Consider the following 15271-nt stretch of genomic DNA (forward strand, 5'->3'; position numbering starts at 1 on the left):
ACACACACACACACACACACACACACACACACACACACACACACACACACACACACACACACACACACACACACACACACACACACACACACACACATGCACACACACACACACACACACACACACACACACACATGCACACACACACACATACACACGTAATAGGAACTGGACAGCACGGATGAGGGAATGAGGGGATGAAAGAGAGCGGGAGAAAAACATTTTGCAAATAATACAAACAATGGTGCTTACCTTGCCTACCTAACTTGCTGCTTGCTCCCTTAATACACTCCTCCTTACGAATAACCAGGCAACAAACAGTGTTTTTCTTGTTCCTTGTCCTGTCTTGTCTTGTCTTGTATTTATAGTGAGTGAGTGAGTGAGTGGCAAAAAAAAGATATCTGGCTGTGCCTTAGCAGGAATGATATACAAAATGAGCTTTCACCCAAGAGCAACAACCAACGTGTCGAGAACTCTTATTTGCAATTACGGTGAACCACCTCGCAACAAGTTTACGTGTTGTTGTCTATTCGCTCGCGTTTTGTAATTAGTTTCGTATGTATTTCGTGCGGTAATAGGCCCTGGTACCTGGGTGCCTAACCTATGTAGGTACCTAGTGTATAAGTAGGATGATAATGCATAAGAACATTCCTACCTCTCACACGAAAACCTTGATACCTATGAAGCTAATAGTTCGCGTTTTGACCGCACAACTATGTAGTCCCTATTAACCACTAGTTTCTCCCTAAACCTGTACCTTGAGTATCGTGGTTATAAAAATACACCTAAAAATCCTTTGTCTCTCCTTACCGAGGGTGGTGTTAACAATATACCAAGTTCATACAAAAACAAGAGACTCGATCTTAAAGTATGCTCCTGATAGGGAATATCACAATTCTAATAGTACCTACACCTACTTCTCTAAGCTGTACTATAAAATCCTAGAAGAGTCAATAAGCAGAAAAGCATCTCGAGTCCCATAGCCTTAACAATTGTATATGTAGCACACAGAACTTATACATTCGTATTCTCAATTATCTATTATCTACAACAAAAAAATAACCTAATTTATTCCGTAATACATAGAAAAGTTCTAAATACCATGACGCCGCCGGGACCCTGCCATAGCCATAATTCCATCCCCTGAACGTGTATACTTCCATTCAATTTATCTTGTCTTTTCCCAAACGTGTATACTTCCATTTAATCTATCTTGCCTTTTACACTTGGTCCCGTCTTTTTTCTTATATCTAAGTATACGTCGCCCTGTTCCCTAGCAGAGTCTTTAGGCTCTTCTCGCTGGCCAATTCCTGCTTGTCGCGGACGCTCATTCCCAACTTCTGCTTCATGCGGCGGACCAAGCTACCGCTCTCTGGACGAGGAGGTTCCATACCAAATGATCGGCCCATATACGGCCCCTCGTCTGTAAAAGCTACCCTCTGTGCCCTTGCTCTACGGTTCTCCCACCCGTCTGTTGGACTATCGGTTGCGTGGTATATAGCCACAACTTGCCCACCTATATTGAGAAATGACCCGTGGCCTGGCCCAAAGGGGCCGGTACCATGTCTCCGCGTCTGAACAAGCGGCTCTTCCCCTTTCTGCCAAGAAGTCGGATCTAATGGGTCACCACCTATATACTGCAATAGTCCCATCTTGTATTCGTGGGTCCAGCTGCCGGCACATGAATAGACCAAACCCTGCCAAGAGAGACCTCCGTCGGGTGAGCTCAAGAACTGCGGCCCCTCATTGATGCCATGGTCTATGCCGTTACCTTCGCTTGTAATTTCCCAGGGATACTGCGGGCGAGATATGACAATGGCAGGACTAGCAGCGCTTGTTGGGTCCTCAAGTTTCATAATATAGAGCTGCTGTATGAGATCCGACGAATCATCGGGGTCATCGAGAGGCCAACCCGAATACACAAAGTACAAATGTCCATTCATCTCGAATACAGTACCGTCGATTGCCCAGTGGTCCGGCATCTCGTTAATGCGACCTAAGAATTCCCATTGACCCCGGCAAGGGTCCTCGGATGCCGGTGGTCCCCCCAGAACATACATCCGGTGGCTCTTGTTCCCGTGAGCCGGGTTTGCGGCGGCGTAGTAGACGTACCATCGGCCACGCAGAGCGTGGAGCTCGGGAGCCCAGAGTTCGGCGGAGTGGTCAGTGCCCTGCGGAGGAGTCCTGGCGTTAATGTCAGGTCAGCACCATGACTAGCTAAAAGAGATATGGCGTTAGAGGAGGGAGAAGGTAGAGTATACCAAATTACATGTCTATCAGCAGAGCTCTCAATGTCAGCCAAGCTGCGGGATGACCATATCTCGACCCTATTTCCGGCGGTGAAGGTCTTGGTATAAAGTTAATAGTGCCACCCTATCAAGAACATATAAGGTAGTGGTGGTATTGGTAGTTTCGGTAGCTTACGAGGTAGTAGCGGCCTCTGAATTGGGTTACGAAGGGATCCGGAGTGCCGATGGAAGTAATAGTGAGAGTCGAGTTATCGTATTGCATAGCTGCGGGATTATCCATCGACATTATCGAGGCTAACGCGCGGCTCGCACCCACTAAGGCATCCCGGAGAAAGATATAGAGCATTTGCTCCTCTTGATTAACTTTCGGCTGGCGGCGTAGTTTTAAAACTGTACTTGTTTCGGTATGTCCGATCTGCGAGTATGAAATTAGGTTTCATTCGTAGTAAGTAAATGGAAAGACGAACTGGGTGAGAATAAGCTAGCTATCATTGGATTTTTAACCAATATAAGGTTATAAGAGGTGGTTTAACGATGATAGCTGACGACGCGAGTGGAGAGGGTGGACGAGATCACAACTTGTCTTTTGGAGGTTGAGTGTACGAGTGTACATCACCAGGTGATCAGTCTAGTGTCACAACTCCAGGATGTGAAAGAGGTAAGAAGTAGACATGAAGGTAGGTATGATTTGGAAGATGACTCGATATTTAACAAAATTCCAAATTTACGTGTAACGGACGACACCGCAGTTGCCCGAACATGACCGCGTAAGTCCCCCCTTAGCTTCCTTTCCCCCCTTTCCCCCCCCTCCCCCTTCCCCATCTTCTACTTCTACCCCTTCCTCTACTTCTGCCCCTTCCCTTCCCTTCCCTTCCCCTTGGATAACTTCCTAATGTAAATTCTTACTATTAGGTAACCACCATAGTGGATTCCCAGTATAACATTTATAGTTCCTGGTCGCACAACGATAAGGTACATCGAATTGTGTTCCGATACATAGCATAACAAAAAATCAATCCATCCGTCCCAGCGCCGCGCTCCGCTTAATCCAATATTCCTAACCCTAAAACAATTCGTTTTGCTTAGAGAGCGTGCCTCCCAAACGCCTTCGATTTTATAAATCGATGGTATAATGACAAATGAACAGGTAGTCGGTTCGACGTAAAACTCATTTCTAACCCATGCGGCCTCCTCGAGGCAGCTTAGTCTTTCGAAGCATGGCATGATCCATTGCTTATAAGTTATAATGCAAACAAAAAATTTGCAAACGTTGTGAAGAGCGAAACCCAAAGTAACGCCTCAGTAAAAGTCCCCGGCATACGCATGCTCCGCCTCCCATTTAAGGAAATCTCCCAGGTCATGTCCAAGGTTATATCCCATCGGGACAACGTCCATATCGTCCCCGTCCGAGCTTCGAATAACTCGGAGGTCCAACATCGGGCTCTGCGGAAGGCTAGCGTAGCTCTCCCGACTATTGTATTCCTTGGATTCATCAAACATCTCGTCGTCAAGACTCATCCTCGAAGTATCTAGCTCAAGCCCGGATATATCGTAGTCGGGCTGATGGAATTCAGGTACTGTCTTCTGCCCGGGTGTCTGCCAGTGGTAATGCTGGTTGTATGGGTTGCTGTCCTTCTCGGTCTCGTTGTATGACACTTCCGAGCAATCCTCACCCGAAGTCATGCTCATAGGGCTATCGGCTTCAATAGGGTGGTCTAGGAGCCCTCCGGGACTGCTGAAATTCCATGACCCAAACCATTCTATAATTTCTGCCGCCTCTTCCGCCTCTCTGCGGCGAATTGTGTCGTCGCTTTCGGAGAACCAGTCTCCGGCGCCCCCAGAAATAGCCATCTGGAATGCCGTCCAGTCTAGGCCATCATCCGCTCCGATTTTAACATCTGCCATTAGATCAGATTTAGCTAGTCGAATCGGGCCGTGTCGGAAAATAGGGCTGGTCATGGAACACGGCGATGATTGAAGGAAAACGTAATTTGAATCCGCCACCATATCTCGGGAATATCTGAGATCGTGGCCGACAAATAATTCATTTGTGGGTGTCAAGATGGCCGCCGTTTCTGGGATGCTGGGCAGTGATGCCTTCTGGCTTCTCGCAGCAAATCGTGCAGCCTGTCTCATTGGTGGCGTTTGGAAGGTGGCATTTTTGTTTTGCGCCGGTTCTTCTCCTATATCCGTATGTAATTCCGACGTTGATATCGACGCCGGAAGCTCGATGGGGCCATATTCATTACGTCCCTCTGTAGAAAAATCCCTCCAGGCAACAGGGTTAGATGGTAATAACATATGTTTTTCTTCAGTTGGTGTATCAAGGTCGAGTGACACACTGGCCGATCTAATTCGGGAAGATAGATCTTCAAGGTGAAAGGGCTCGATCGGCGTATCGGTCGACTCAGCGTCGATTGTCTCGATTAATTTCTCGGGCTGTGTTGACTGGGTCGATTGGGTAGGCTGTGTTGCCTTAGCCGATTTTTCCGACTGCATTGTCGACATCCTACGCAACCTGTACTCTTCCAGTTGGTCCGGTGTGAGCATTTCATCCACCTCGATCTTTTGGAAGAGTTTCCCACTAAAAAGATCAGTCACATTGTCCGAGAAGTTCCATATTGGGCCACTCTTCGCCGTCGACTTGGACGCGGCAGGCTTCCGGCTCGGCTTCATCGGCTTCACCTTCTTAGACTTCTTCGACTTCTTCCTCTTAACCCCGTTGTTCACTGATGGATTCCGTCGGGGTGAATATACGGGAGCAGCGGCGGGTTTGGGAGAAATGACGGTCTTGGGTGAAGCGATGGTTTTCGGAGAGGCGACTGTTTGGGGTCGCGGGCTCTCTACTCGAGTCTGAGAAGCCAAAGGCTCTGGCTTTAGAACAGGCGATGATTCGGGCGTGGGAAGTGATGGTAATGCCTTTGTAGAATTGTTTGTGACTTGCACTTCAACGAGAGCGTGACCGACTGCTCTGAAAGCCTCATCTGCCTCTTGTATAAGTTGCTGGATGTTATCTGTAATGCTTGAGAATGATTCCTGCCGTCGCAGGTTTTGTTGTAATGTTGCCGCTCTATTTTCTGGTCGTAGAGATAGGGATTCTATGTAATCCAAATTCGAACTTGATAGTTCCGCCTGACGTCTAAGAGAATCTGGCGACTCGGAGTAGCTTTTAGGAGGAGGCGGCGGTGGAAAGTCGTCGCCTCCATAGCTTGTCACGCTAGAGAGCTGGAGTGATTCTTGGCTTCTATCTTCCTTTGACGATAAAGAACAAAGAGGTGACTTAGACCTCTTTGAGTCGATTGAGTGTGATAAGTAAGAGTCGTTGTGGCGTTCACAGCTATTCAAGGAACTAGACCTGGACCGCGGCGGCGTGTCGTATGGCGGCAACGGTGGCAGAGGATCCAGAATGTCATGAATGCTTTGTTCCCTACTAACTATAATCGGTGGCGGTGGCCGTCTCTTACTATAGGTTGCCCGCCTCTTAGGAAGTATATTGCTGTCATTCCGTCCCGTCCTTTGATCCCATCTTTCGGTATCAACCGAAACCCCATCCTCAAATTCATCTTGGACTCGCCTAGGAGATATGAGCCTTCGAATGCTAACGCCTGATCTGGATAGCATCGTGTGTGGAGGCAGACGCAAGGGAAATCAGACAAGTAGAAGGAAACCAGCATACCAGCATCTGGGGGAGAGGACTCGACATATATTGAGGTGGGATCTACGTTTGGTGGGTGACACAAGGCTCTGCAACCAAGGAAAAGGGCCAGCTGCATGCTACATATGCTACATATGCTACATATGCTACATAGGTAGGTAGTGATGATTACTTGAGAGCGTCTTGTCATTCGGCGCTATGCAGTGGCACATGTACTTAGGTAGTATACATGAGAAAGGAAGGCATCTTGACGGAATGCGGCGGACGACCCTGGTCACTTAGCTTCTCCGCTGCGTATCTCACTTAGAGTACTCTTGTACGGCGTACGCGAGTGTGGCTCTGTGTGTGAAGGAGGCCCTGCCAGCCTGCGGAGCGGGAAACAATGGGGGTCCTGCAGAAAAGAGACAAGCCTGGGCAGCCCAGTTTGGAGCAAGGAGGGACATTCAACAGGGACATCGTTATTTTTATCAATCATTGGTCCGCCCGGGAATTACTTGTTGCGCCATTCATGTTTCTGTACGGGCTTTTAGTCCCTGCTCGACTGCTCGATACGGATCGGCCGGGATATTGGTGACGATACGTACCCCGTGAGCCGATCTGGATCATGGCAGCAGGGAGCTAACGAGCTAACGACTGCCCATGCTGCCATGACACGCCAGTCGAACATCAAAGTAGAAGTCCAACTGCCATGTCAGGCATGCTGTCGTGAGGTTACATCCCTACGGGGGAAGTGGATCGAATACTGTCGTAAAACGGACAAGATAGGCATATTTTGAAATGATGGCTATTATGCCTCGCTATGTGTGTATTTTGCTAGGTTAGTAGGTTATTAGTGTAGTTCACCTAGCGGACAATATGCGGTGTTTCCTGCCCAGGGTCCCAGGGTTCATCCCACTGGCGATCATCTGAATTGCATGTGCGCCTATGTCGCAGTAATACGTGACCGAACAGCAGGACACCAAAGTGTTGCCTATATAAGATGGCGATAGTGGAAATGGACCGCGATACTCAATGGGCTACCGAACTACCTACTACAGAGTAGCTGAGTAGGTACGATATCTCCGTTGTATAAAAACCAACGGGAGGTCGGTATCGGATCCTGGTGTACCTAAAGGTTAGGTATATTCAGCACCGCCCACATTGGGAACTTCCCATTTGAGGGGTAAATGGTGACATGAGTTGGAGCGTTGGAGCGTTAGCAGAGTTGAGATACGGTACGGACCAGGGGACGAAACCCTCTAACTGATGTAGAAAGGTAGAATGGGATGCTACGTAAGATAGGTTAGGTAGGTATGTAGCCAAGGAATCGAATGTCCCCCTTGAACAATACCTACACTCTATTAGGTACCTAATAGAGACATTCGACTCGCGCAATCTTCCCGAATTCATAAATCGCATCCGCTATGGGAAGCCACCTAATAAATTGACAACGGCACTCCTACCAATGCCGAGTCTTCAAAATATTTCAGCCAGGCCCGGGAACAGGCAGACGGATCGGCCTAAACCAATTGAATTAAGAGACCCAAGAAATAAAGGGCTACACAAAGTCCGAGTAGAGGGTTAAAGAGAATTAGGGTCGTAGGTCGTACGAAAATCACCTGGGTGTAACGTATCGAAAAAGCGGAAACAATTGACAATTTTGGTTGAGAGACGAAAGGGCAGATGAGATGCATCTGAAGCATAGGATGGACGGTAGAAACTTGGGATGTGCAGCTAGTGTAGGTTACCAGGTAGGTTTTTTTTTTCTTTTCTTTTTTTACAAGGGTTAAAAGTTGAAGGGTACAGAAAGGAACTCATTCCCTCAAGTTTAACAGTTTAGCGTGAACCTTTTCCTGCCTTTTCAGTACCTAACATTAGGTAGGCAATCAAGGTATACTGCAGCTAGTAACTGCAGTAATAATGGGGTTCCCCACCTTTTGTTTTACAATATAATTACCTACAGTTAATGAGATCGGGAAGCCAAGGCCCATCATCTATCACAGGTACCTATGCAATGTACAAACAGCCCTACCTTTCCGCCGCCCACCTACGTAGCGCATTGATGTAATACACCTACATCTATACCTTAGGTTAGGTACATAGTGGTAGTTACACAAAACATAACCTACAGTAAGCACATAGCACGAGACAACCACCTCCGTCCGCCTTTTCGTATAAGAATAAGAATACCTGATACTTGAGACGATAGAAGGCGGATGTATGTAGGGGGAGAGAGAGAGCCAGTTTCGAGCAGCATCTCAACTAAACATAATTCGTCTGTTCGGTATTCGATACCCGATACAGGGGTTTTCCATGCGGCAATCCGTTCGCTGCAGACTTTGCAGAGCCACCACCATTTTTAAATATACATACCTACATAGGTACATAGGTACATGTAGAAAAAAGTACATTGCCTATACGCGAAATGGATATCCTCGATTTTCGGTAAGTCATCACACATCCGCTCACTTCCCATTCCCATGACTCCCAACAGCATCAGTCAAACGCGCATCGCCCATCGCCCATCGCCCATCACACGCACATAAGTTAAAGTGGCGCATCGTAACGGGCCGCCTTATGCTATGTACTAACCTATGCTGCCTGTTTCCGCTACCGTCGACTCGATGCGAACGACGACACCTGAGTCTTAAGTGATAGGTATATAAGCGAGCGCCAAGGGGAGCTGACGAACGTGGGGGCCGGACAATGCGATAGGGTCTCTGCCCAGCTAGCCGTGGTTGTGGCAGACGCGGCCGTGCGAATTAAGGCCGTAGGTTAGTCTATCCGTTTGCCGAGGCCGATGCAGGATACCGATACGATCCCAGAAGCAAGAGCAGAGCAGCGCAGAGCAGCGCAGCGCAATGCGCACAGGTACTACCCCACAATCGCTGAATCGTCGACAAATCTTTAACCAGCGCCTATCGCAGCATGTATGTATGTACCTAGGTAGGTATGTACCTACAAAATCCTGTTGGATGCGTAACATGATTAACGATCTTTTCCTTTTCTTTCCCTCCCCAACCCATACGACCAGACCAATTCCGTTTGCGCCGGATACAACAGAAGGGATACGGCAGATACACTATCGATGGAGTCATGTAAAAAGATTCCAAAGCTCAGCAGCTCAGCAGCGCATCTCACTAATCAATAATCGTCCACTAATTCGTACGGTTGCGTCTATGTACGTCTGTAAGCTGATTAAACACCGCCCTCCAGATTAGGTCATAGGGTGCGGCGCTTAGGTTCAAGCCGCCTTACCTCATATTTATGGCCCTAGGTACTTACCTAGGTACGTATTTGGATCTTTTTAACCTAGTGGCTTACATAGTATCCGATGACACAGGCAGAGTCATATTCTGTATACGTCGTAGCCAATAGTCAATTCTTCGTATCCAAATTAGTACCAACACGTTTCTATATTCCAATATTATAATCACGACTTCATACTAATATTTGGCTATTATCTAGTTGCGGTGAAGAAGACTAGTTTGACATGGCTTAGCGGTCCGAATGTTAGTACGGTGGATATTGATATAAATACCAGCAGCAACTGAACTAACAAAGGTCCTAAGCCCCTTAGCTCCGGGAAGTCTTAGACAAGATTACCTAATTTAAGGCTTCAATCTCAATACTAGCTGTGTTTATTTATTAGTCTGCAAGAAAAAACACGCTACCTACCTTTTTGAGATAAGGAGTTGTTATTTAAATGCTAGTTATAGCCTACCTAGGTTAGGTTAGCTAGCTATTCATTCCATAACAATAACTCATCTCATCTCATCTCATCTCATCTCATCTCATCTCATCTCATCTCATCTCATCTCATCTCATCTCATCTCATCTCATCTCATCTCATCCGCTCCAACGCAAACCCAAACGAGCCTACATAAACGAAACGAAACAAAATACCTAAGACAAGATGAAAACCACCAATTTACCATAATCCGCTGCTGAAAACATATCAATCACCGTAAGCCTTAACGCTGAAGCAATAGCTCTAATCCCAGAATCAGCCTCCTTCCCCAAATAGGTAAATCCGTACCATCGTTACCAAGCCCAACCCGCAGCACAGCAGCAAGTGTTGAAGCGTCTATTCGGCCTCGTGCGGCGCATCTACCTCCTCGGGCGGCGCTTCTACCCCCTCGGGCGGCGCATCTACCCTCTCGGGCGGCACTTCTACCTTTTCCGGCAGCGGGTTGAACACCTTGCTATACGCCATGAATTTCGTTCTATCCGTCGTTGTCGCAGTCACGCGGAACATGTATTTTCTAGGCTGGCGCCGTGGGATCTTGATGACCCTGGAGATATACTCGAGCGGTCTGTCCGTCGGTTTCTTGATCGTGAGGGAGTTCCTGCTGACTGTTGTGTCGTCTGCTTCGGTTACGCATATGTCGATCTGGGATCCGATTTCGTGGGCGAGGCGTTCGCCAAGTTTGATGGTGATATGGAAGTACCCAAGGTTGGCCATGGGGAGAGCTTGTATGCTCATGGCATTCATGGTGACGGATCGCTTGTAGTAAGTATCCTTGATAATTGTATCAATAATAGACAACAGATGGATCTGTAGGTATTTGGGTTGTAGACTACTTCGTGTGTTTTTTTTTTTAACGAGTGAGGAACAAAATGGTAAAACTACGATTCCAACTTAATATACGTCCCTACATGAGTTTCTGCTACGATACGCGGAAGTTGCATCTCGACACTCAGTAGCATGAGCTTTGGCTTTTTCAGATAACCTAGGGAACTACTATGCTTGCGTCGCTGTATGATGATTTCCTCCTCGAGCCTTCAGCTACAAACCTAAGAAGCTACCACGATAAAGACCACTAGATATTGTCAACCTTAAGCACATGTTCCTACTGCTTTAGGATACACGTACATATACGATCATATAATATTCAAATTGCTGGAAAGTCCTTGCGTCATAACATTAGCATCGACCCTGGAGTCGATGTAAACGTATCTAACTAGGTAGCTACTATGTAAGTTATCCAATATATCATATCATTTTAAAGAACACTACTTCTGGACTGAGCTACGACTTCACCGATGATGCTTGTGCGTTTTTGACGTCATCAGAAAATTAACTAGATCTACTCATCTACCAAGTAAATCGACGTGATATTTATTCATTTCAACCTCCCTAACGTGGTAATTCCGTAGACTATTCTAACCAATATACTCGAGACGAAATAAGCAATAATTAACATTAACTAGCCCTACGGATTACATATATACAATATCAGCCCTGTGATCGTGATAGATTAATGTAACATAAGATACCTAATTAACTACCTAGGCGGCTAGCTATGTAGGTAGCTCCTAGCAAAATCCCCCGTGTAATGCAGTACCTACGCATGTTGACGCCATGTTCCTGCTTTGGGGAGACTCCTGCTCTATGTAATATCTTCAGGATATAGGAAATAGGACACAGGACACAGGGGTGGCTTACGTGTTCACCATCCGTCCTCGCGGTAACTTTCTGCTCGCTTTCGCCTGCGCGGTGCGAGATAGGTTGCATTTGACCCCCAGTCTGACCGATCCCAGATACCTGAAACGAAACGGTTTACCTGCAGCGCTGAGGTCCGGAAGGCTTGCCTGGGTCTTCTGACGGTCTTGATTTTCCGCCAATTAAGGATCAATCAATCAGTCAATCAGTCAATCAATCAATCAATCAATCGACGATCTGGGGTCACAATATGTAGGTATGCTAATCCTCCTTACCCCGTACGGTCACGGCAGCCAAACTATCCGAACTTCAAGATACGTGAATCGAGCCTCGGCGCGAAGGAAGACGTGTATGTGTATATCGTATGTGGAATCTAAAGGTCTAAAAGCCTCAAGTGTCGTCTCAGCCTCAAAAAGTCTAGTTCATGGCTGGTCTCGTCAATAATAATATACAAATAGATTTAGAGAGTGTCTAGAACGAGCATCGAGCATCCTATCTCATTTGGAACTAGTGCGGATCTGGTTGTTGACCGTATATAGCTACATTAGTTAAAATCCTTCTATTACGCGGGACGTTGAGGCTCGAAAGAAGGACTTTTTGACGATTAAGGTCATCTCTCGGGCGCCACCCCCTTATTAGTTAAGTATGTAAGGAGAATACCGTGGTGTGTACTTTTGTCGATGAGTGGATGGGTGGATGGGTGGATTTCTTGTTAGTGTGAAGGATGCTGGTTGTAGAAACGTGATATGCCGACAAATACCGCATCACTTGCATCAGATGGAGCTTACAAGATCATGCCTAGGTATAACTACCATAAATCAGTGACCAAGGTATTACCCCCCGGTCCCCCGCACTGTGCTTTGCAGGCTGACGACTTACATACCTAGCATGTAAGGTGAGGCAAGGCAAGGTAAGGTAAGGTATGTAAGATATGTATGTATTTACGATCGTGAAGCTTCTCCCAAAACATGCTAGAGTAGACGAGATGGAGCGACTTGTTTATGGGCTTAGCCTCATAAGATGTGAAGAACCACGCGAAGATGAGACAGGTCCTGCATTTTCGCTACCAAGATGACAAGCTACAAACCCCTGGATGAGCAGGGAAGCCACGTTGATTCCAAGGTATGAGATATTCACCAAATCGTGGTTCTAAAGGATCACCAAGTCTCCAATACATATGCACAGGCGCACATACCTGCCTAATTGGACCGGCAGCAATCTGCATAGTATGGATCCCATACCAACGTTTGAATAGAGTTATTTTAGAGTTGTCCGCGTCTATCCAGCCAGCCAGTCTATCAGTTTTTCTGTCTCTACTCTACACTATCCCACCGCGGTTCTTCCCCTCCCCATCTACACGAAATTACCCCTGCAGCAAATCCTGCCAAGCAAGCCAGCCAACCCCAGACACCCTGTCCTGTCCTGTCCTATCCTATCCACGCCAGCCTTTGCCCAATTAACATGAGAACAAGGCAAGAAAGCAAAAGAAAAAAAAAAAAAGGAAAAAAATCCAATGAAAACGGGGCGTGAGCATTTCTGCGGCGAGGTTTCAAGATCGTCATACAAACTCGACGCTCAGGATCAAATATGAACTCAAAACGGTAGGTACCGTATTCACTCGTCATCTTCTACCTGCCCTGGCTGGACTAAAGAAGAAGAAGAAGAAGAAGCAGCCCCATCCCATCCTATTTGTTCCATAGCTCGCGATGAGAAATAAAATTTTTGAGAAGAAAAAAACTTCTAAACTGATCCCCCGTGTTGGGAATTTTTTTTTTTTTTTTTTTTAATTTCAGTACTTCAATTGAGAGTGAGACCGCGCCTCGTCTCACTTGGCACTTGGCCTGAAGAGTAAAGATTGTATATACAGGTTAAGGTACCTAGGTAGGTAGGCACTTGTTGAGAAAAAAAAAAAGAAGGAGAGAATATTCCGAATATCCCAAATAGACGAATTCGTCGTCACAAAAGAGAACGACGTCAGCGTCCGGCTTTCTCAGATCAAGATGAGATATGTATGCCGCCCCAGCGCGTGTCTTTTTACGTACGTGCATGGTATGTATGTATGTGCTCGGCCGTACCAGAGCGATGAGTCTCGTGGCTCGCGCTTCGGCTTGTGCCCCGCCGATGAACCGCCACACCCATGGCGCCGACGGGATCGGGGTCCGAAGAGGGGAAATAACAGTTGAGGTGATGGTTCGGCATGGCGCGGTGGAGTTGGGAGTCGGTATGTAAGGGAAGAAGGAATGAATGAATGGATAAATGGATGGGTAAGGTAATGTGATATAACCAGCCCGAGACGAGGTCTATAGGATTTCGTTGGCCTTCTTCATCTGTCGAGGTGTAGCGGTCTTTAGGAACGAGTCTTTAGCATGCCGCGGTATGTACGGCGATCGAGTTGGAGGTTTAGCAGGTGTGCTTGAAGCAGTGGCCTTCTGCTCCGAAGGTTCGTTTTGCTGCCTCCTAGGTGTAGGCGAGTGGCCCCCAGTGCTTGAGAAGACAATTCCGCCGCAGATGCTGCTGCTGCTACGTTCCTTTGTCGTCTCGCTAGGCCTACTCATGATAACCCGAATGTATATATATATCTAGGAGATGCCGGTCTGCCTATCTGCCTGGTGGTATAATTTTACAACAACCCGATCCTGTCAAGTTCTTATAAGAAAGACCCTTACTCTTGATGGTAGGGTAAACAAATGTCCGTATGAGGTTATGGAATGCGGCAATGATGAGACGAGACGAGATGAGATGGGATGAGGAAATTTAACACCAATTGCTCAAAATAGTTACTCTGAGAGGTAAAAGCTATGCGTATCGAACCGGACTGGTATCTGTCTATCCTCTAATACCAGCTATATCCCAGCTCTTACCGGTGTCTCGGCCGCCGGATGTTCGTCCTGCTGTGTCTCACCGACCGACCGAATCTATTGAATACCTAGGAACCAGCACTACTAACTACGGCCTTATGGGAGACCCTGGTTACATTACTTGGCAATAGTGTAGAGTTCTCGTATGTTAGGTATGCTATTTATAATTAACGGCGACTAGATGTGCCACCAGCTCTCTCTACTATCTAGTGCTTTTCACCACGAAGCAGCTTCTGGTGACACGCTCTAATGTCTCAAGCCGGAGCATCAAGTTGTGTCCCACCACGTAATTCTAGACCACCCCCAAGAGTAAACCCGCATGCTTTCTCTGCCTGATGATGCCTTACGAAATGTAGACGAATGCTCGTATCATATATCCACGATTCTACTAGCATATAGGAAAGAAGATTGCGGCGGTCGGTTGGTATGACCCAAGCGGGTATGTAGAATTATCGAATTTGTTTGGAGGATCGTAGTCGATGTTTCAATTCAAAGCCTACCTAGTGCTAGTATTATAAATATTGCGAAGCTATCTTGACGGCACGGCCCGTCGGGATCACTGCATATATCTTGCCAGTCCCCGAGGGTTGGGTTTCGGTGCATAAATGTCATGCCCCAACCCGTATCTCGTTGGTCTTCTGCTTCTCAACACCCCCATATTCTAGTCTAGTAACCCCCCACATGAACCAGAATGATATCAAGCATATGTCTTGTCTTCCCTACTACAACTAGAGGAGGACGGCTTCTACTATATACCAAGGGTTTCACCATAGTTCTAGAAGATATGGCCGAATCGCGCTGCTATATAGGTACGTTAGTAACTGAACGATGCGGAGATGCTGGTGAAACGATGGCAATATATTAGTTTAGGTGAAAAGTGTGTTCACTCGGCTTTTTAGGATTCGACATATATGGTTTAAGAAATTCGCGGACGGTAAATCAGCCGTGTTCTAGCACGCATATCTAGGTAGACACCCATCAACATGTTCGATTGGTATATTCTTTCCCCTAAACCGTTTGTCCAGAAAACAGTAAATAATATATGTGTCCACCATGTTTCAATACAGAAGGGCCATGTGATGAT

At 46.8% G+C, this 15271-nt stretch overlaps 3 protein-coding genes across 3 annotated transcripts; all 3 read right to left on the minus strand.

Annotated features, from left to right (window-relative positions):
- Positions 1-1074: 1074 nt before the first annotated feature.
- On the minus strand, positions 1075-2535 carry F5Y00DRAFT_269050 (glycoside hydrolase family 43 protein; the record flags this gene model as incomplete). Its single annotated transcript, XM_048012369.1, has 3 exons — positions 1075-2184; positions 2262-2347; positions 2425-2535. The coding sequence occupies 3 exons, from the start codon at positions 2533-2535 to the stop codon at positions 1251-1253; spliced, it is 1131 nt and encodes a 376-aa protein (XP_047865582.1). The 3' UTR covers positions 1075-1250.
- Positions 2536-3083: 548 nt separating this feature from the next.
- On the minus strand, positions 3084-6024 carry F5Y00DRAFT_55882 (uncharacterized protein). Its single transcript, XM_048013815.1, has one exon. It carries the CDS (start codon positions 5868-5870, stop codon positions 3549-3551), a length of 2322 nt encoding a protein of 773 aa, XP_047865583.1. The 5' UTR covers positions 5871-6024; the 3' UTR covers positions 3084-3548.
- A 7293-nt stretch (positions 6025-13317) lies between these two features.
- On the minus strand, positions 13318-13893 carry F5Y00DRAFT_235417 (uncharacterized protein). Its single transcript, XM_048007552.1, has one exon. The coding sequence runs from the start codon at positions 13882-13884 to the stop codon at positions 13630-13632; it is 255 nt and encodes an 84-aa protein (XP_047865584.1). The 5' UTR covers positions 13885-13893; the 3' UTR covers positions 13318-13629.
- Positions 13894-15271: the final 1378 nt, after the last annotated feature.

This window comes from Daldinia vernicosa (assembly GCF_022497035.1).
Source record: "Daldinia vernicosa strain CBS 139.73 unplaced genomic scaffold F5Y00scaffold_19, whole genome shotgun sequence".
Classification (NCBI taxonomy): Eukaryota; Fungi; Ascomycota; class Sordariomycetes; order Xylariales; family Hypoxylaceae; genus Daldinia; species Daldinia vernicosa.

What these genes read in the sequence shown, in the direction of transcription:
- F5Y00DRAFT_55882 (XM_048013815.1), bottom strand. Translation starts at nt 5,870, where the DNA reads ATGCTATCCAGATCAGGCGTTAGCATTCGAAGGCTCATATCTCCTAGG.
- F5Y00DRAFT_235417 (XM_048007552.1), bottom strand. Translation starts at nt 13,884, where the DNA reads ATGAGTAGGCCTAGCGAGACGACAAAGGAACGTAGCAGCAGCAGCATC.